Source organism: Hylaeus volcanicus, chromosome 2 (genome assembly GCF_026283585.1).
Source record: "Hylaeus volcanicus isolate JK05 chromosome 2, UHH_iyHylVolc1.0_haploid, whole genome shotgun sequence".
In the NCBI taxonomy this organism is placed as follows: Eukaryota; Metazoa; Arthropoda; class Insecta; order Hymenoptera; family Colletidae; genus Hylaeus; species Hylaeus volcanicus.
This window is the reverse complement of record NC_071977.1, coordinates 10,807,863-10,830,154: the sequence shown is the minus strand read 5'-3', so window position 1 is coordinate 10,830,154 and position 22,292 is coordinate 10,807,863. Positions and strand designations below refer to the sequence as shown.

General features: G+C 42.1%; 1 protein-coding gene across 1 annotated transcript in view; it reads left to right on the top strand.

The window, feature by feature from the left end:
• The window catches only part of LOC128884830 (uncharacterized), a 221,503-nt gene that overhangs the window by 181,342 nt on the left and 17,869 nt on the right, over window positions 1-22,292 (top strand). The window contains exons 2-4 of the mRNA XM_054138480.1: window positions 12,595-16,448; window positions 20,912-21,037; window positions 21,648-21,758. Of these exons, the coding sequence (XP_053994455.1) occupies window positions 12,595-16,448; window positions 20,912-21,037; window positions 21,648-21,758 (4,091 nt within the window). The remainder of the gene's footprint in view (window positions 1-12,594; window positions 16,449-20,911; window positions 21,038-21,647; window positions 21,759-22,292) is intronic.

Genomic DNA, 22,292 nt, shown 5'->3' with positions numbered 1-22,292 from the left:
GCGTTCCGGCAGGCGACCACTGACTTTTCTCGAACGTCGATCCGGCCGTCCGCGTTCCATTGTTCTCCCAGGGGTATTTGCATACGATTTAATGGAACATCGGGGCCCTATTGTGCGTCCCTGGAAACCTTATGTAACGACGTTCAAGGTGATACCATCTTCGACACGTAATCGCACGCGTAACTTTATCGATGCTACTGGAAAGGCCTTAAACGGACGCTGAGTGCACTTCTGATTTCTTGTAAAACACGTTTGCAACGAGATATCGATAACGCGCACTTCAACCGTCTGTAAATTTCGAGGAAAGAAAACGTGATAGCACGACTTTATCTATGTGCAGATACACGTTCTGTAAGTAATCAACGAGAGGACAAAATTTATTTTTATTTACAAAAAAATGTTATAAGGTGATAATTATTTCATTGCCTCAAGTGATGAAATAGAGTTGGGGGAGGGATTATTGTTTTCTAACGAATCGCAGACAGTGCAATCTATAAGCAAAATTATTCTCCACATCCCCCATACACATAAACACTATTTACTTAACCAATCCAGAACGCAATATATTCGAAATTATCGATTTCAAAGTGGGCTTTGATGCAACGTTAAACTTGTCTTGCGAAACAAAAAATTGCAGTTCCTAAGTAGAAAGAATGGATGACGTCGAGTGGTGGCAATTAATTTTCGCAGTAGCTCCTCAGTGAAAACTTTCACAAACGAGTATGGATCGATGATTATCCATAGGGCTTAATGATCCTTTTATAAAACGCTTTAACCCAACAGGCCACTGAAAGTCTCAACGTGTTCGAGCCTGAAAATGCACTCTCAGTTTCTCTTGAACTCCGTATATGATTTAATGGAGGACCGCGGATCCATTGCGCAACGAGAAGCCGCGATGCGATCTTCGACACGTAATCACGAACTGCTACTGCGGGATTAATCGCGCTCGTGTGTCCTTTATTCTCCATAAATCGCTCCAAGAACGAGGGAATAACCTTGAACCTCTATTGGGACAAGTTTAATGTGCATGTTCTTTGAAAAGAACATTTGGAGAGTTTCGAGTTTGACAAATTAGGAATTTTTTAGAATTTTTTTGTGGTAGACTATTGGAAGTATCCAATCCAAACTTTTTAAAATACAACTGTATGTAATTGATTTTGTTGAAATAATGTATTACTGTGCAAGATGAGTACAGAAGAACTTGTGAATACAGTTAATACGGTAACTTGACAATTATAATAATTAGAGTAATTGAACTATTAGTAGAGAACGTCAAAAATTACACTGATTCCACACAAAGATTGTTTGCACTGTCAGTTCTTCTCCGGCGAGTAGTTGTCTGTCTGGCGCACGCGGACTTATCTATTGCGCCGTGTCTGTGCACAGACGACTCGTTTCACTTGTGTTCGTCTTTCGTGAAGCGTGCATCCGCTTCCGGCGGGACGATCCACAGAGGACACTCCGGTCACTGAACACGCATAATTCATTGATAATTATGTAACGATTGTGTCGTTCCGCGCTAGTCGAGGGGACTCCATTATTTTGGAATTCAATGGGCGGTAATCGTATCAATTCTTCACGACTATATTGATTGGGAATATAATTTGACGATTTAACTTTAATTTAATACTACGTCAGTTAAGAAAACGACAAAAATTATTTGAAAAATAATTACATCTTTACATTTTAGGAAATAACAATTTATGGTCTCCAACACCGATTGAACCAATTTAATTCGAACATTTACCTAAACCAGCTTTTCTTCGTATCAGAAATGTTCGTCGTATAGCGAAGAATATTTACTCCGACAAGACACGTTGCAGGATATGGCAATAAATATTTAGATACAGTTAAAACGCGTTCAAAGAGCGTGTAACCTGTTGCGTTGTCGTTCGTCGAGTATCATCCGAAAAATGGTACGCAATAAAGAGAATGTGTACGGCAGATGGTTAGACCTGTTCAACATGTGCGCATCATAATGCGCGATGAATACGATCGCGCGCCACCTTAGGAACACGCAGCACAATTGCTGACCTCTTTAAACCGTGAAGCTTCAATTGAAATCCTCCCTTCCTTCACGTAATGTCTATTAAATGCGTCTTGTCCGCAATTATCTCGTCCCCTATTCAATTCTTGCATAATTAGCCAGTTAATAGGTACTGAACATTCGATCGTTCCCGCTGCGATACAGCGGCAATTACATATTTAAATTCTTGTTTCACTTATCCCCCGTGGCATAATGGTTGCAAGATCAGGTAGCTTCAAGAATTTTTCTTTAAAGTATAAAGTTTAACGAAATCGTTGATCGTTCTTTATGCTTATCATATTCTTTAAATACGAAAGATGAACTGGGAAACTTCTTTTTTATTAGTAACAGTAAAATGACTTTGAACCATCGGTGGTCCATAAGCCCCTGTATCATGATCAATGTATAAATACATCCATATTGAATGTATTTATTACATAGTTTAAGGTACAGGAGATGCAAGGTCTTTGTATTGCCTTTCACTTTTTACATGTTAATTATGTTTTGTGACTAATTTATACTTATTTATTTTACGATTAATTTAAACTGTGAATCTCTTTGACTACAATTTAAACCTATCTAATATATTACAATTTTACGGTTTTCTAAGAACGATTTCTATTTTAAATCTGGTTTTCTAAGAGCGATAGAACATCGTGGATGGCAAAATTAGAGCTTAGAGATCGAACCAGTTCTCAGATTTATCGTTCGAGCACGCTGAGCGCAGAACATAAATATCTTTCAAATATCGAAGCGCAATTACTATCAGTCCTGATAATCGAGCTGATGTAACGCAAAGAAGCGAGCAGGCCGACGATCGTGACGTCGACTTTGCTTCTGATCATTGAACCGATCGCTTCAACGCTGACGTTAACATATAGCCATGTTTCAAACAATCGGGAATGATCCAGCAAATTTTAACGTAAATAAGAGTAATGTCTATTTAACACAGCCACTGTAGGTTTAATGAATAGTCTGCTACGCGATACACAAGATAGTGCTATGATAAATGGATAACCTCTCAGAAGAAGCAAATTTTGCTGATACACATTCTGTAAGCGATTAAGAGAAGACAAAATTTATTTTTATTTTTAAAAATATTGGAAAAGGAGGTAATTTCATTGCCTAATGAAGTGATAGAGAAAAAATATAATTCTGAATTTATTTTAATTTATGCAATTACCTTTCGCAATCTTTATATTTATTTTTCTTTATCATTTTCATCTCCGTATTTCCGCATAGAAATGACCTATTTACTTCTAAGTACACATTAGCTGCCTCGCGCGAATGTTTCAGTTTCGTGCAGAATTTGCATGGAAGAATCCAACCGCGCGGAATACTGATTTTTCCTTTGGTTGTTTGCGAAAAGGAATTCGTGACATCCACGTTGTCACCGGGTCACGGCTTCGGCATAAATACCGAGATAATACTCATAGATACTAAGTAACCCTACCAGTTATCCTCCGCACGAAGTCTTGGACAGTACCGAAGCGTGATTATGATCCCAGCCTGTTTGAAATAAGCCAAGCATAAATGCATCGCGGACCTCGCCTGGTATACAATTATCACGAGATTCCCGTTGCTTTATATCGCTGAAATAGATTACGTTTGTGCAGCGTGCCAATATAAAGCCAAATTTACAATCGTCCGTATTAATATCACGTTAATCGTCACCGGCGCTGATCGCGAGTCGAGTTGCGAGTATGGAAAAAATAAAGTTGTTAGTATTATTTCCATGGAGATCAACTCTCGCACGTTACGATAATGTTATTCGCACTTAATGGACGTGAATTTTCAGGTGGCAGCGAAGCTAATTGACGTAATTTAATTGTTGGAATATTCGCAATTATATAGTCAATCTCATTAATATACGTACTCTCTACGTCCATTAATGATGTTTGTCTAAATTAAATAATAGGTTCGAAGTTCTCAAATAAATGTTTCATTACGACTATGTACATGGATATACTTTACACTTGTATATTTTTATAAGGAAAAATTTGTTTGGAGACATCAAACCTATCATTTAATTTCAAATTAAAATAAAGTAAATTTCAAATTTATTTGAAAACTTCGAACCTATTATTTAACTTAAACAACCTTTTTTAATAAACACAGAGGGTATGAATATTTATAGGACTGACCGTAGGTTATATTTCTGCAAATTTTACTAGTTAACTAGTTTTGCAAATTTTTTGTGGATTTAAGCAGCCATAGATCGACTAATTAATGACGAACGAGTAGATAAAGTCGTGAAAAGATCGAATTAAAGAAGCAATCGAGGATACAGCTCCGTTTGTGCGTATTTAGTCGTCTCGACGGCGCTGGCGATTTCGGCGTGAATTTACGAGACGGGCTCCGACGCGAGTAAACTTATCACGTCGAGTAATGAACACTTGTTCGTTTTAAGTAGCCGTCCGACAATTTGTACATCAGTCCGTACCGCGCGACAAGACCGACTTCTATCTGGCGCGAATCTCGCGACTCGGCTCGTAATCCTCTTTTTGCGGCGCGCGTACGCTCGCGAGTCGAGCCGCGGCCGCGGAGGCGTTTCAAACGGAACGACCGAAATTCCATACCGAGAACGACTCGAGTAGGCCACGTGCAGGCGCCTTTTAATCATGTGTAGCCTCGTTGCTGGATTATTTGTCCTGTAATCCTAATTCGTGGATCTGCGAAAGTTGTATTTTATATTCGAAAGGGATATGTTTTGTAGACTATTCTAGTGCATGCAGTGCTACTATTAATATTTTATTTTATGTTATAGTTTATTAGGTTGTAGACCACAATCAGTTTTTTATACGATGCTTGCGCCCTTAAAGGTACAACTTCCCTTTGTTGTTATTTTCTTTTATCATCATTTATGTACCTTTTCCGTATGTAAATTTTCCATTATAAATATGTATATGAATGAACTTCACACATGTATATATTTACAATTGCAAATTTATTTATAAACACGAATCAGTCATTTAAATTATACAAATTTCTTCAATAGATACAGATGGTATGATTACTTATGGTACTGACTGTATATACTTGAACAGCGCCTATTACCACGAGAAATGTATCAAGAATGGTACCTTCAAAATTCAGTCAAATTTGTACTATCTCTCAATGAAAAATAATTAACTACCCTGATCTATGCCAACCTCATCACCCAAAAAATTCAGCACTAATCTTCCACGGCATCGCATAGTATCCTCGAACAAAGCAACGGTGGACATTTCGATGATCGACGAAGTAATCGCTACATCGACCGACGACAAGGGTTTCCCTGCGGCCAGACAATGGCTGTTCTAACGGAGGGGTGGAGGAATCAACGAAACAAGGACAGAAGCAACAGAACTGACCTTCCTTATACACGTGTTCACATAAAACATTACGATCTTTTATGCGATCACGTTCGCGGCGATAACCCACGACTTCTCGTGCCTTCTCCTACGCGACGAGTCTCAACTCTCCCTCACTCCTTTATTATTATCCATCTTTTTTCGCCATCGTTCCTCCGGTTTCACGGCGGGACAGGGAGGGACACTCACTGTACCTCTAGAATTCCGTGGCAACGTGGATTCTTGCGCACGAGCAGAAGGTCAGATGATGACTCGCGATTCCGGAAGGGATAATAGGTGGTCTGCATTATTCAGGACCTCGGGATGCAGGAGTGACCGTGCCCGGTGTCGGATCTCACGTTTCCACGCAGGAGTTCCCGTGTTCGTGCAAAAATTTCAGCCCGATTGGGCGGAGGTTTCGGTGGTTCGAATCTAACATCCTCGACGTTGTTCGCGGGAAATAAATTGTACACCCGTTCGCGAGCGTTGAATGGTTTCGGAGTCCTCCAACCTTCCCCTCGATGCAGCCAACTTGCATTTATGGTCTGTTTGGTCGTCGAGATTGAGAATTAGGGAGTGTTGCCTAAATTGAACCATATTGGAAGTTTTTATTTTTACTTATTCGGTCACCTTGCGTTTATGATCTTTCTGGTCGTCGAGTCTGACGACTGGAGAATTGGCGAGTGTTGACTAAGTTTGACCATATTGGAGGTTTTTAGTTTAACTTATTTGGTTTTCATTTATTTTGCGCTTTGTGTGGACGAACTGCATCATTATACTCTCTAGAATGAACAATAACCAGAAGTGCATATTTTTAATTCATTTGTTAGAAACATTGCATTAGGCCTGATGGTACATAGGTACATATAAGTCAGACCAGTAACTCAGGCTGATTGCAATGTTCCTAACAAACGAATTGAAAATAGTTACTTCTGCTTATTATCAATCCTGTATTTTTCATACAAATGGTTTTTGAGCAAGGGGTGTACGCGAACATACTTACATTCCTACTCTCCTTTTATTTACCTTCTATACTCTTCGACATAAAAGGGACAGCCTAATCACTCATAGAGATTGTACTGATCATTCAGGCCAATTGCAACGTGATGTCCCACTAACCCACTTTTGGCCAATGGCACTTTCCTTGTAACAATCAGGTTTGTAAATAGAATTTCGCTTCTGCTTTGATTATGTGCTAGGTGAAAGTGCCATCGGTCGATGGAAACCACGAGAAGGTGGTGGGTCCTTCTTCCATCAGGGGAGGATAAGGATGAAGAGGATGGCATGGATCGTGTTGGATGGGATATAGGTCACTAGGTCACTCTACCATTTCAACAACCATTTCAATCATCCCAGCTGATGTGTTCTTAATTCTTCAAAGATCTCCTTTAATTATCATTCTATAAAATCTGTCTCATTGCTACAAAATAACTAAATCACAGTCACCATTATGCAACTTTTGTGACGAACCTCTTACAGTAAAACATTTAATTGAAGAATGTTAGGGAATACAACACGAATAGTATGCAGACAATCCTTAACAAGAGAAACGAATTTCTCAAATTAGTCAAGGCATTAATAAAATACAACATGTTAAATAAATTATAATTAAAGTGTAATCATTGACGTGGTCACTAATAACCCTTCTAGTTGATGTGACCTTAAATAAAATATTAAAAAAAAAATTCTCTAATGATCTATGAACTGATTGTTACCTGCACAAAGTCTTACATTTTGAATGCTTGAAAACACAAAGTGGATAGATCTAATAAAAATAGATAAACAGAGACTTCATCTCGTGTCTATTGAAACCGTTTGCACAGCTCGAAACTCTAGGTCTATTCCCGTAAGAAGCTGCACAAAGGATTGCATGACGGGCGTAAAACGGAAAAGTTCGAAAGGAAAATGGCGTAATCACGTGGCAGCCGATTCCTACGATCTCACAACCATTCATTTCACCGACGCAAGTGCGGCGGGGTCATTTTTCGAAGGGAAACGAAACGAGAATCGCCCATTAACCGCACGATAGGGTAGAATACGTCGATGTAGCATCGCGTGTGAGAAAGCCACGAAGGAAGATCCCCGAGGCTTTCTTTACCTGTGTCTTAGAATGTAACGTAGACGCCTCGTGTCTCGTTACTTTCCTTATGAACCTCGAGAAGAGCCATAGAGGAGAGGTAGACTCGCATTTACTTCAAGTCGAGATCGTCAAATCAGCGCCATTACGTGGTTATTCAGAATCTCGCATTCTACATGGGTGTCTATTACCTGAAATAATAACGCGTGTATATTATATTCAAGAATTTCTATTGCAGGAATTTCATTTTATTTTCCAAAAAGAAATTTTGTTTGGCTATCAATGTGCCGAGTCTGCAAAGCTTTAGAGGTTCTTGTATGAAATCTTAAGCAAATCCTATAGAAATAAAAAAAAAAAACTTCGAATTTATTAACAATTCAAGCAACACGTCAACTTGCTTAAATTACCAATAAATTCAAAGTTCTTTTAAAGGATTACTCAAGCGTTCCCCGTTTCATTTTGCTTAAATTGCTTTTTTTGGGCTCCAAATCGGGAACATTATGCGACAGGGGATTAATAATTATAAATATCCCGCATTACTCGTTAATTTATTCTTTCTTCGCTCTCGTATCGTTCACTTTCATCGTTCGTAAGAGTCCTCCGCGATAAACTCGTTTTGTTTCGACGCGACACGGTAATCTGCATTTAACGCGAATATGATAATGAACTCCTAAAAATAAGTCGTACCTCGTCGATTTGCGACTCGACCACGTGAAACATTATGTCTTGAGGTTTACAGCGCTCGATGCGTAGGCTCTTTGCTCACACGTGTACGCATTCGTGGTAGGTGGGCCGTCAATCATGTTCGACCTCGATAAATAATTTTACTGGAACCTTTGTTGCACATCGACAATGCCTCCACCTGAACGCTGCTGCAGGAAGCCGTTGCACAATTCCTGTACAATGAAGACGCCACGGAGTACCTAACTGACAAAAGGATTCATTTTATTTAACTTTTGAATACTTGCTTCGACAGCTTACATCTGTATTCTATAATGAACTTCTGGGAACGTTCAGTATGAATGTGTGGACTGCAACACATTTTTCTATTATTTTATACCTTCTTCAATTTCAGATAGTTTAAAAATATTTTTGTTGCGACGATATTGCACGATACCAAATATAAATGTTCGAATGTTTAAAATTAGAGAAGATATGGCTAGAATGAATACAGGATTGCTGTATAGGATATCCTAGTATGGAAGACACCTGCGAGACAGCCTAGTAGAAGAAACCATAGGTGACGATTAACAGATGGAAAAACGACAGGAATGTATGCACAATTTACGCACAGGCGAGAAAACAACGAGACAACTGTGTTAGGCCAGCACAGAGGCGTCCCTTTTCCTTTCAACAATGATTTACAGAGGAAGCGGTTCCCTTCATTTAAGGCTGCTTTCCACGTGTCGTAGACTTGTAACTTATGCGCGTACATATGGAGACGTAAGTACCCGATGCGGTCATTCTCACCGGAGTCGTAGGCCACGGGTAAAATTTTGTCCCTTGCCACGTTGGGGAAGCGTCGAGCAAAAAGTATAAATTATCGCGATGGCGGGAAGCCTGGCGGTAGTAATGCAATGCAAAGAGACGTTGCCGGAAGAATCGCGAGATTTACTGTTGAACCTTAATTGTAATGCTGCGAAGGTGTTACTGATTTGTATCCTCCTGGAACTAGCTCCAACGTTAGACCTGCTGGTGGGACAATGCTGAACATCTTGTTTAACTGAACGAGTCTCGTTGATCCATTTTCACTTGTATTTTTATTTTTACTCGTTTACTTTTGTAGCAGTTCTGTCTTTAGGATATTTAGTAATTAACATTTTTAGATATCTAAAAAGAATTGAAATTTTATTATATTTACTGCACCACCCTTGTTTTCTCTAATTAAAAATATTTAGTTACTATCTTGTAATATCATCATTTATATTATGCGCACTGGCAAAAAATTCGTAATGGATTAAATTCGTCGGATAGGACACTTTACTCGAAGAAGATAATATTGTTATCTATAAATGAAAGCTCCGACGTTTTTTTTAATTTCTGAATGCTTATAATGAAACCGGTACCGTGTAATTACCTCGAGATACCGCTACGTTATCACACCCTTTCCTCTTTTCTCTTCGTCGTATCGCAAAACGAGATAAAGATCTTTCCTCGTCTGTCTTTATAAAGTGGTTTGACCCGAGACTTTGACATTTGACTTCAGGTCGCATCCTCTCATCAGAGACCGTTAGCTTCGAAGATTCTTCTAACGATGGCCATACTTCCCACCATTGACACTATTACACCATGTATAGCAATTTGTTTACACACCATTTTCAAGTATGGATTCCGAGTGGGCACTATTTTATTATTTAGTCGAGAATTATTCTATTTATTACGTTTATCGGTACCAAGAATTAAATTGGCGATATGGCTGTGATCCAGTTTGATCTCAAGCATCCGCAATCTCTGATCGGAAGTTCAAGTACGATAAACGGACCCTGTACTGCGATGCTACTAACGGTACCGTTCCTTTCTCTTTCTCTTGGCCGTTGTATCAGCAATCACGATGAAAGTCTTCCTCTTGTCTACACGCACGGAGTGACTTGACCTAAGACCCTGGCACTCGATCAACTAAATTCTTTTCTCACGAACTAGCAACCTTCCACTGTCGCTGATGTAAATCGTTTGTGCGGATAATTGCTGATGGCACGAAGCATCCCTGACACGTCCAAGTTCTTCGAGCAGACATCTTGTTTGTCTTACATAAATATGTGCAGAGTCAACGAACATATTTTAGTAAAAATAAAATAAAAAGAAGCAACTACTGATGCAATTACTGTGATAATAAAATCAATCGAACTGAACAGGACACGAACCATCGATTGAAACGTTTATTACAAAACGAGGCCTGGTTATACTACAGAAATATTTCTCTGCTTTCTCAACTTGACAAGCAGTATATATTATTATGTTTATCATTCGTGTACCTCGATCGATTTACATTTCCAGACGGTCATTGCTCTGACGCTTTGAGCTGCCAAACAAGTTTACACGTTTAAATAGCTTTCACCAATACGGGATTATTCAATGCAAGCTGGATTCCTGTGTTTTATTTTCGAACAGTGGCGATTTCTCTGAAATTTTTCGATTCGAAGAACCCAATAATTAATTCTAGCCTTGGTATTAACGCCATAATGGCTCTAACGGTGCTCCAAATGGGGGGTACAGCGCGCTCCACGTCTGAAATTGACACGCGATTTTTATCGAATCGTGACTCCAAAGAATTTCACTGCCGTGACGGAGCCGAAGGCGAATCGCAAAGAAACATTCGACGCGTACGGAACCGTGAAGTAACGGTACAGGGATTCAGGAACCCTGTGGAAAAAAAAATAACAAAACCAGTCAGGTATCCGCGACACCAATGACCGTCCCGTTTTTTTAAAGACTGCTTCTCGTGGATTCGTTCTCATTCACGTTCACCCGCTCTCAGCTCGACGGCCAAGCATGTAATTTAAATGGAATGCGGTGTTAATCACTCCGAAACGTTCCTCGATAATTAGACTCCGAGCGATTTTAAACGTCGAGACCATTATTGGTAGCAATTTTGTAACGAGAAACAGTTATGACAATTTTGAATAAGCGCTGCGTGCCATTTTTTAAAGAAAATTACGCGAAAAGAAGTGGTTAAGTTGGGCCAAGTTATTTTAATCCTTTCAGACCTGAACTATTTTTTTTTCCTCATACTAATGCCATTTAATTTTTAAGGTTAACTTCGAAGAGAATCGTGGCTAACTTACGCGTTATTAATTCAACGTCTCATAGTCGAGGAAAGGCATTCACCTCGCGAAATACACCTCTATTTGATTTATCCCCACTCGTACACTTCCAGACGTCGGCACAGTTTATGGAAAAATCGCATCGTGTGTTCGACTTCGAGTAACGATTGTTTGTTCCACCTTTCCTCGATGCATTGTTACAGATCCGTTTATATTACCCGAACTTTCCCTTTACGAATAGTGCCGGAACGAAGCGGAATTTTCATGTCGCGATTATGCACGATTATGCACTGCGGGCAATTATTCACATCGAGATCACTAAGCAATTCAGTCGCTTCGTTATCGCTGTGCAATCGTATGCAAACGCGCCCGAGACGATTAGGTGGTGATTTCAGCATTAAGTAAACGCATCGTTTCAAGAAATATCTATCGATTAGTACCCATTGTCTCGTTGCAGTTGCAGAAACTCAGCGTCAATGTTCGATTTGTCCGACAGGGAGTTCTCGGTGTTCACGAATTTATAATACGATCTTTACCGTGACGCTTACGAAACTAAACACCGTGTTACAGTCGGAACAATCTCGATCGACCGCTCAAGGCCACTTCCTTAATGTCAAACAAGAACTCGCGTTTGTACGTCGTGCTGGCCTGGCCCTGTGTTTGCATTGGGAGTCGAGAGTGGTGGCAACTATCGGTGGTATTGAGTGACTAATGTAGATATGCGAAATTTATGCACTTATGCAGAATATGCTGGAAGTTTACTACACGTTTTTAAACGTACTTGACTGTTACATGGATTCGAACATGCGTACTTTTGTTTTTCATTTCACTTCAGTCCACATCGTGTCCTTGTATTCTAGGAAGTCTAGGCTTATAAGTCTAGGAAGATAAGGACAATCGTATTTGCGGACTCACACCATTTTTATAATAGACTCCTTATCTTGTTTTTCAATAAACTTGCACCATTTTCAAGACAAACAGCTTAAGTACACGATTAGACCAACGCCCAACTTCTATATCTCATGCGTGCTAGTACATGTTGGATGATAAAAAGTAGAGTTGCAAGTCAATTAATATTTTATGTACTTAGTTATGCTTCAATAATTCTCATCAAAAATTCCAGCATAAATATTGTCAGTACCCTAATAATTTTAAACTAGAATTCAAGATGCATTAGGTAGTTTTAGTGTCAATTATTGCCTACATACAGTTAGTCCCATAAATATTCGTACCCTCTATGTCTATTGAAGAAGTGTGACTACTGTTGCTATAAATTACTACATATTCTATAAACTATAATTCCATGTACTATAAGTTTCCTCCGTTTCAAGTCCAAGCACGATCACTTCCTCCAGGTACAAAGTGCGTTAACCGGTATCCTCAAATATTTGCTTTCAGAATCCCCGGTCGGCGATCATCGTCAGGGTCGTATGTCCCTCCAGACCGAGCTGCCATCCTCGAAAGCGAAGAGGGAGCAAGCTCTTCGCAGCATCCTCGCCGCGAGAAGGCGACAGATCTTGAGCCAACGGCCAATCGAATCTCGGAATCTGAACCGCACACCGAGACCGCTCGAGGTCTCCAAGGATTCGCCGGATGTGCTAGAGGCTCAAGAGACCAGGCACGGAATGTACGTAACAGCGACCGCTGGCAGCAAGCCCGAGCCCGAGCCCGCGAACGTGGAGGAATCAACAGGTAGGATTATCGTGGCGGACTTAGCGAGCGGAGACATCGAGCTCGTCTCCAAGGAGCTAGAAGGCGAGCAGGTGGTCGAGCATAGCACGAGAAAACTGAGCAACGAGAGCATCGCGGCGTCAAGCGTCGAGGGTAAACCGGCCTCCGGTAACTCGAGAAGCAATTACTCGATCGCCCATAGAAATTCTTCCTCGCCTCCGTCCTCCCCGACGTCTCCATCGCCACTCCTAAGCACTCAGAAAGCTCAAGACACGGATACCCGCAAAAAGAATATCGTCTCGATGCCCGAGTCCCTCTACAATTACTTCAGGCCCGTGGAGAGCAACATCCCCGTGGAGGACATGTCTCAGTTTCTCTACTTTGGCCAGAAGATTCAACCGGATGCTCACAACGTCACTGGAACTCTGGACGCGACCCCAACCGCGGTAACGGCCTCCAGCTCGAGAAGGAGGTACTCCATGAAGCGATTCGGCACGACGACACCCGTGCCCAAGTTGGAGGAGATCATAAACGAGGAGATGAACATCGCCGTGGAGCGTCGGATCGTCGAGAAGAACAAGGTCTCCAAGATCAAGAACGCGTTCAGGAGCCCGGAAAACGGGGTTTATTACCGGAAGACCGGACCCACGGATCTCACGATTGCTTCCAACGTTATCACGGCGAAGGAGGCCGTCGATAACGCCACGGAGACGAAGGCGAAAATTGATTCGGTCGACGATAAGCCTCGAGACGATAACCTGTCCGCTCACGCCGAGGACCAGCTGCGTCGCGAGAGAGGAAATGCTCCAGCCCACGTGCCCGCAGAAACGAGGAATGCGACCAACTCGACCCAGATACCGCAACGACAGCCAGTTTCCGCGAAAGCGTACAAGGAGCCCGCGGAAAGTGAAACCAAGGATCGCGCGGACGGTTTTGGCGACGAGTTGAAGAACCACGCGAAGAAGAAGAAGACCGACAACTCTTCTCTAATCTCGAACGAGAGGGACGACAGTGCCTCCACTTTATCGGACGTAGAAATGTACGGAGACCACACCGAGCAGAGGATCAGAAGAATCGACATCTACGCAACGAACGACAACGTAGACCTCTCCAGAAACTTCGACTCCGTGCAGGCCGACCAGCCCACGCTCAGCACTCGCGAGAGCAACAACATAGAGACCTCGACTTCCAGGGAAAAAATCTCGCATCCCACCATGGACCCATCCCTCCCCGTCGATTGGACCTCACCAGAGACATCCACCCTGAGGATAATCGTCGTGGAGGACAACCAGGAGCAGGGTTTCTCTGCGACCGATGTCGCAGAGAAGTATACCGTTAAACCGGTCGATTCGACGGAAGAACGAACTCGCGGCGTCGTTTCCGGTGATGTTCCCACTCCGAAAGCCCTCCTAGCCACGACAACCGCGACCATGGAGGCGAGCACGCGGTTCAAGGGTCGTCATCGGGACCAAAAGCATCGTCCTGTGGACAAGGGAGGCGGGAATCGGGAGCAGCATCAACATCAGGAACAACAGCAGCAGCACGTGTACGCGTACACGATAACGAACGTGACGCGGCTGTTGCGCAACTACACCGGACCTGGGTTAAGCAGAGAGGAACAAGGAGGTCCCGAGCGGGGCACCGGTACGACCGAGATAACGACCGGATCGGCGCAGCGGCGTCAGCCACCGCCGCCGTCTCTTCTTCTGCTTCCTCGTGCCGGTAGTGGTATAGAGGCAGCCCGAGCGCCGGCGGAACTCAGTGCCGGCACGACCGTCGAAGCAGTCGCAGCTGGTGGAACGTCCACTGGTGACCTGGTGGGGGAACGGCAGAGGAAAGTCGTCACAGTCGTGCCACAACCGGGGGAACGCGCGGTCAACAGTGCCTCCGTGCCTCAGCTGACCGTAAACAAGAGCGCTCCGAAGTCGAGCAAGTCGCCGGAAGTCGGTAGTCGAGGAGCGGTTCGATGGAACCACACTAGGTCGAGGAACACGGATCTAGAGGGAATAGGCGATAGAAGGTTCCTCAGGAAGTCGGCCAGCGCGGTGCTCAATCAAAGAATCGGGGCCAGTGGAGACGAAGACGTTGCTCTAGTGGGTAAGAGGCGAAGGCTGACAAATGGCCAGACTGCATCCTCCAGCAGGAGGGTCAAAGGAGGCAAAGTCCTAGACAGTGTTCATCGAACTATGAATGGGTCAGTTTTGATCGGTGAGAAGAATAGGAAGGATGCAGGGGAAGGACGAGCTTTTCGCGAAGACGTGAACAGGAGCAACGCGACGACTGAAAGCGTCACCATGGAGCAGAGGACGTCGTCTGTCACGGAGGTGGACTCGACTACCACTCCGATGGTCGTTAATACCACGGAGGAAGACGCGAGTAATCTGACAGAGCCAGTGACTTTAAGTGATACCAAAGACAAAAGCGACGCGACGCGGGGCGAGAACGAAAGTGGCCGCGCAGAGAACAGCACAGTGAACGGAAGCGGTTCGTCGACCGTGACAGTGACCGCGACGTTGGACGAAACGGTCGAGCCCAAAGAAACGACGACGACCGCGACACCAATCCCGGCGCCAGTTTTTCCAGTTACGCCCAGAATAATCGCGGAAACGGTACGAGTTGAAAAGGAGACTTTCACCGTGAGCCCGACGGAGTCCGCGGGCCAGGTGACCGAGATCAGAATCACCGAGCCTAACAAACCTTACGGAATGGCGAACCTGGATCCCTCGGAGATCCAGAAGATGTATAGGTCCAAGAACGCGACCACCGTCGCGTCTACAACCATGGAGGCTCCCACTACGTCGATGCCCACGGTGCAGATCGAGATCTCGACGATACCGCAGGACCAGGTCGTGACTTCCGACTCGACGAGCGAGAAATCGGTCCCGACCGGCTTCACGGTTTCGGAGTCACGCAGGAGATTGTCAGACGAGAGGCCCCCGGAAGTTAGGGGTCGTAACCTGTCCGACGAATCCAAGGACAAGGACGACGTCCTGCCCATCATGCAGCTGTACAACACCTCGGACATATTCAACGGCACCGGTCCCGCGAACTCCTTTTCCCGTGGCACGGAACGACGAGTGGAGCTTCCGGTGTACCCGAAGCAGCCAGATGTTTCGAGAACGGCCGAGAAAGTCAACGACACGGTTACTCCGAAAAGTACGTCGAACGATGCATCGAATGCTGCCCGCGTCCCCGTTTCCGAGCCAACGAGGAAGGACAAGCACGACGATAATCGCGAGACGTCCGTCCATGTCCCGCCGACGGGTCCTGGCAGAGGGACGACGAACGGGAACAGGACCAGACACAGGCCTCTCTATCATCACGCGATCCTCCCTGAATACAACATCTCTGTGTACCCCGACGAACTGAACAGGACGTTCTTCGACACCGGTATGATATCGGTCAGTCCCAGAGAGTCGGTGAATGTCAGTGAAGTGATATCGAAGAGACACGACGGCGACGCCATCGCGTCCCAGGAGACCGTCGCCGTGGTCAGCTACATCCTGGCGACGCTTGTAGTCTTCCCCATCGCCGTCGGCGTTGGCCTCATTCTTAGAAGACTGATACTTAGGAATCGTAAGGTGAGTGGTAGATTCGGGTCAGACGGAGCAACGACAGTCTCGGGGGATTAGAAAGTATCCGTAGACGTGTATGTACGATATGTTCACGTTGCTGAACGAAAGTGGTCTTGTGATCTTTGGTACTGGTCTGGTGCCCAGACTCCTTCTCGCGTGAAAGTTCCGCGGAGGTGTAGGAACAAGGTTGGTGTCAGTGACCAGCTCACTTTCGGTTTGGCAGCGTGAAATATTTCTGCGCTCTTCCTCGTTGCGGTTCCAGGTATTGCGAAACGACTCGAGGCTCTTTGGATGATTAACTTACTGGGAGTAGCCTAGTGGGAAATGTTGCGTATTTGGGATCTTTGCGTTCGGGGTATTTTTAAACGAGCTGTTGAATTAAAGGAGCCAGGTGATGTAAAAAATTGAGGTTATTTATGGTATTTTTGGCTTTATATGGAACTTTACGATACCGTACAAACTTTACTTGGAAATTATAATTGTGAGTAATTTTTTACTCTAAATGTTAGGAAATTTTGCGTTGAAGTTTTGGAAATCCAAAGGAAATTTTAAATGAAAAATTGATAAACTATTTTGAGGTATAATCTTGAGAAAGAATTAAAATGAATTAAAAGAGAATTAAAAGAGATTTAAGAATTAAAAGGATCGGAAGATCCATATATTTATTTCTTCTTTTACCCTCTAATTAATTCTACTGCTCGAGGCACGATCGATAACGAAGCCTCGTCATTATTTTCCGCCGGCTGAGATCTCGAAAACAATGATCCACATACCACACGTTTCTGGTTCTAGGTCGAACTGATCAAAACAGTGGTGACTTGAGTATTCCTGGAAGGAACATGATGAATTTTAAAATATAGGACGTTACGGTCGTGCCCAATCGATCGAATGAATCATAGCGATACAGTGGGAACACGCAGATGGCGATACATTCGAGTCGGTCAACATTTCGTTTTTATTCCGCTTGATTCGTAATGGGTGTTGCTTCCTTTCGGCCCTAGAATCGTTTTCTTGGCAAAAAAACCTTGATTTACGATTGTGTACCGTAAACCGTATCTGGTCGATGATCGCTAAATCGTAACGCAGATCTTATGGCAGCGCTACTTATGTACCGTTACGCAGCCTGCGGATTATCGTCGGCCTCGAGCATTTATCATTCGGCCATTAACCGAGACTTTCGCGTTATTTCGTGACCGTGAAATGGTCCCAGTGTGTAGCGTCAGGTTCAACAGTTTGATGACTAGGTTGAGAGTGTCGCTTCGCAGCTGGTTCCGTGCACGAGGAATTAATTGGACTGAGATCGTGCTCGATGGCGCCGGTAACAAGGGGATCACATGGCATATCGTTGATCGATTTCGTCCAGGCTACGTAGGCACATGGAGAACCGAGAAATGTATGATACTTATATGGTTGTTTGCTTGGGTAGGGGTGAGTGGGATGGTGCACCCTTGCCTTTTTCATTCGTAGAACTTCGTAGCTCGCTACGGAATATTCGGTATTAGTAGGAATGGTATTTTCTTGTTGATGCTTAAAGGTAAAGCAGAATGAAATTTTAATTATTCTGCTGAAGCCCATTATTAATTAACGATCCGTCTTTCGATGTACTAAAAAAATCTTTCTTTAAAAAGTAACTAATTATGTATGTTTAAAAATCCCCTGTCCTTTGTTGACAGTTTGACATACGATATATTTTAGATTAACTACGAGTACATCACGCTATTTGAATTTTATTCATCGATATTCAAATGACTCAACGATCACGATGTTCCTGACGCAATGTCTTATAAACTATTGAGTGCCCGAGCAAATGACCGAATAGGTGTCATATTTTTTGTCTTTTTTTTTTGTCTACCTAGGAAGGTCTGAATAAAATCAGTATGTAGCACATCGGGTGGTCGCCTTGTAAGTACGCGTTAGCGTGTATTCTAACAATCACGGAGGTTGGAACCCGCTGAATGAAGCGTTCTGAAAGATTGCTTCTTCTGATGAAACTGGCATAACCACTGGGAAGCAAACGCTTTAAGGTCTTATTAATGATGGTGTTTCGGAGTGCTGCTGGGGAGTTTGAGGGTCGTGGTAACAGGACTTCGACGTGGCGATGACGCTTTTTGTTTGTGTTATTATATCTGATCTTGCATACCTTTTTGACACCTTTGGCCGATGAATGCATCTCCTATAGTAGTGGATCGAGGAAAGACATGTTTTTATGAAATGGAAGTTTTTGTTGACTCGTTCGTGATTTATGCTTTGATTCTTTAGATTTTATATTTCCTGAGATAAAAGCTTTTGTCATTTTAACTGTTGCTATTCTAAACTGATTCCATTATGGGTTGAATTTTAATAAGGAGAGCTATCACAGTTTCTGATACAATATTTCCAATTCTACATCATCAATAATGGTTTTTGAAGGCACACTATTTTTCTCAACAAGCAACCATCAGCGACATATATTTATATATTTCTCCAAATAAATCGTTTCAATGTCACAATTTTTTTTCGTATTAGCTGAATTTTAATAAGAAGAGTTATCACAGTTTCTGATACAATATTTTCCAATCTACATCAACAATAATGGTAAAGATGCACTATTCTCCTCAATATATTTCTCTAAATAAATCGTTTCAATGTCACAATTTTTTGCGTGATCATTAAATTCTTATTCGGAGGTATCGGTCGACAACATGTTGAAATTATCGTTAACCGATCGCGGCAAATTTTGTAGAAACTATCTTGGTTGGCCCTGAACCCGTCACGAGTGAAGCCAACGACTCCGTCGTCGAATAATCTTTATGGTTCGCGAAGGCTCGCCAATGATTCACTGTGAATGATCGCTCAATCGACAATTACGATCGTCAGGTTCATTGTATGAGGAGGATTACCTGGTGTCTTCCTTCGAGCAAGGATGCACCATGACGTCCCATCATCTTAGATCCGCTCGATAGCATAATGCCTTGGTCTAATGAGAAAATAAATATAGAATTACATAATGCAAAGATTGTTCGCGCCATTGTATTCGATAAGAGTTTAATTGCGCCTCTCTACTAGAGAATGCACCGAACTCGAGCATCGAGACTGGGAAATTGATATTCATTGACGAACTTGCATAAAAGGAATCTTGAAATTCATTCGCTAAATTTTATCTGCGAAGAAACATGTTCGTCGTTCTCACTTACTGTCTCTCGAACGTGAGAATGAAATATTCTTCCACGCTCGCTGCAGATGAAAATGATCGGTATCATTTTTTTCCCCTGAAAGTGCATTTCTGGATGTGCATGTTCGAAGCTACGGTTGATTCGCGATTCATTCGGTACAACTCGAATATTTTTAGCGCAAGCGTTCGTAAAAATCGTGGATATAAATTTCGAGTTAACAGGACATTCATGATTGTAAACTCGCGCGATGGTACAAAGGGTCATATGAAGATAAAAAAGAAGCGAGGGAGCAGGAGAGAATAAAAAGATGCAACGGCCAAACAAACAGTGGGCAAACCCGTTTGAGGGCTTCCTCGAAAGCATTGAGAGTGTTTTACGCGTTTCGCTTTGAAATTTCGTCGAAAAGGCACGGAACGACCTACTTTTTAAACGGAAATATAGTAGAAACAATTGGTGCTACATTAACCCATTCACTGCTAGACAAATTTAATGCGTTTTGCATTGGGCTTCAAAATTTTAATACAGATGTGTAATCTAGGTTACTATTTTGATAATAAAAAGTAATTGCAATAAATTTGAACTAGGAGACATCTTGGAGTTGGCAGTGAATGGGTTGATAGATCGAAGGTCCAAGTAACATTAAACCAAACAAAAGCAAATTAACATAACGGAACTAAGATCAGATGCATTGACATTGCACACAGATGTTGCTCATCGAATACCAAAAGAAACCAACACACTCATTCCTGTCAATATATTGCATAACACACGAGCAGCTAAACAAAACTGAATTCCAATTATTCCAATCGTAAATCAAATTAATCTCCAAAAAAACCCGTAGGAAATATAAGAAACAAGTTTAATAGAAAAAGAATTAAAATTCAGTTGAATGATATTTGTTTTGAAATTGCAAACTTCTCCAAAGCATTGCAAATGAAACACGCGCGACACCGAGTGAATCATGCGACATTTTTCAAACGTCGTCTTCGAGTAAAAAGGCAAACAGTCGCATATTTTTTTTCTGCTTTGCGTCAATGTCGTTTTTCTATCTATTTTCACTCGCCGCTTTGCATATTTCCAAGTTCGACGTTATCTGCGGGATTCGTGCACGGTGAGTCGCTACGAACTCTCTTTTAGAACGGAACGATAAGGGGCTCGTTGAATCGTGTAATTAAATAAACGAAACGTGCGATAATACTCGACGTTACGGGCACGATGCGATTGCATTTCACGCGACGTAAATTTCCAATTCCGAGTAAATCGCGCGTGTGACAATTTTTCTCAAATCAACCTGCTAATGACGTTCGTTTCGCACAGGTGCTCGAGGAGTCGGATACATCGTCGGAGATAAGTTGCCGCAAAGACGCTCTGAACCTTGAGAACGGGGACTTCAAAACGTCGATTGAGAAGGCGATCACGAAATTACCAAGGATACAACACTTGGTAAGCTTACATTTTTCTTTTTTTATCGAATTAAATTTAATCCTCGACGTAGAGATGGGGATAATTTGTATTTGAATAATAGATGGCGAATGAAAACCTTGTATAGTGATCTGTTCACAAGGTTTATCATTTAAGGTGGAATATAAATTCATTTTATAGCTTAAATTCTATTTTTGGTGATTTAATTGAATAGATGGTCGCTCGTATTTTATTCGTTTAGTTTACATAAGAATTTCGCCTAAATTTATTGGATGGTCAGCCCTGTGGACTGAGAGTGTCGCTATTACCACGCATTGAAATCTCCAGCGCGGTGATTTCAATCGCGGTAATAGCGACACTTTCTCCTTTAGAATCAATGTGCCAGCGATTCTTTTATACAAAAATTCACTATCAACGACACCATTGTTATCAACTCACTAGTTAAATATATTAATTCTACAATTAAATATTGCCTCCGGAATAAAAGTATTAGTGCACATTTCTGTTAATTCAAGGAATCACTTTCTCTTAATTTGTGTCCAATTCAGAGTGTTTTTGATTTGAACTTTTGAGTTATATTAAAAGCGATGATTATTTTTCGCTGCTGAATAGTGTCATCACTTTTGTTTAGTGTCACGAAGCAGAGAAGCCTCCGCCCCCGCCAACGCAAGAATCTAGATGGGAGTTTCCTAGAGATAAGCTTAGGTTACAGACGGTCCTCGGCCAAGGAAACTTTGGTCAGGTAGGCATTACATTTTTTAACATTGCATCTTCTGGAACCTTCTTGTCTTCAATTAACTTATTGAACAGAACCTAAAAATAAAATAGTATAACGTCTAGAAAATATCTATAAACGTCAGAAACTAGTTTTCCTTATTTGCTATTACAAAATTTACTTTAACTATTAGAGTCAAAGTTTAAATACTCGATCATCCATTATAAAAATGAAGGTTAATTTCTCTGATTGATGATCCAACGGTCAACTGGCTGTTCAAATGTTTTTATTTTTCCCGGTGTAATTATGCAATAGCGACAATTTATGGAAACTTTTTTCAGTTATTTACTACAGTATGACATAATGTTCTTCCAACAGCAAACGACCAATCGTTCTTTGTGTAATTCTTCGATATTCGTTGTACTTAACAAATGAGTAATTCTTGGAATTCTCTTTACTTTAAAAATACTTGGAATATTATGCAGTCCTTTGTTTTAAAGGTAATTCTAAACTATTTAACACTCGTCGTAAAAATTTCTATTATATAATAATACTTCAATA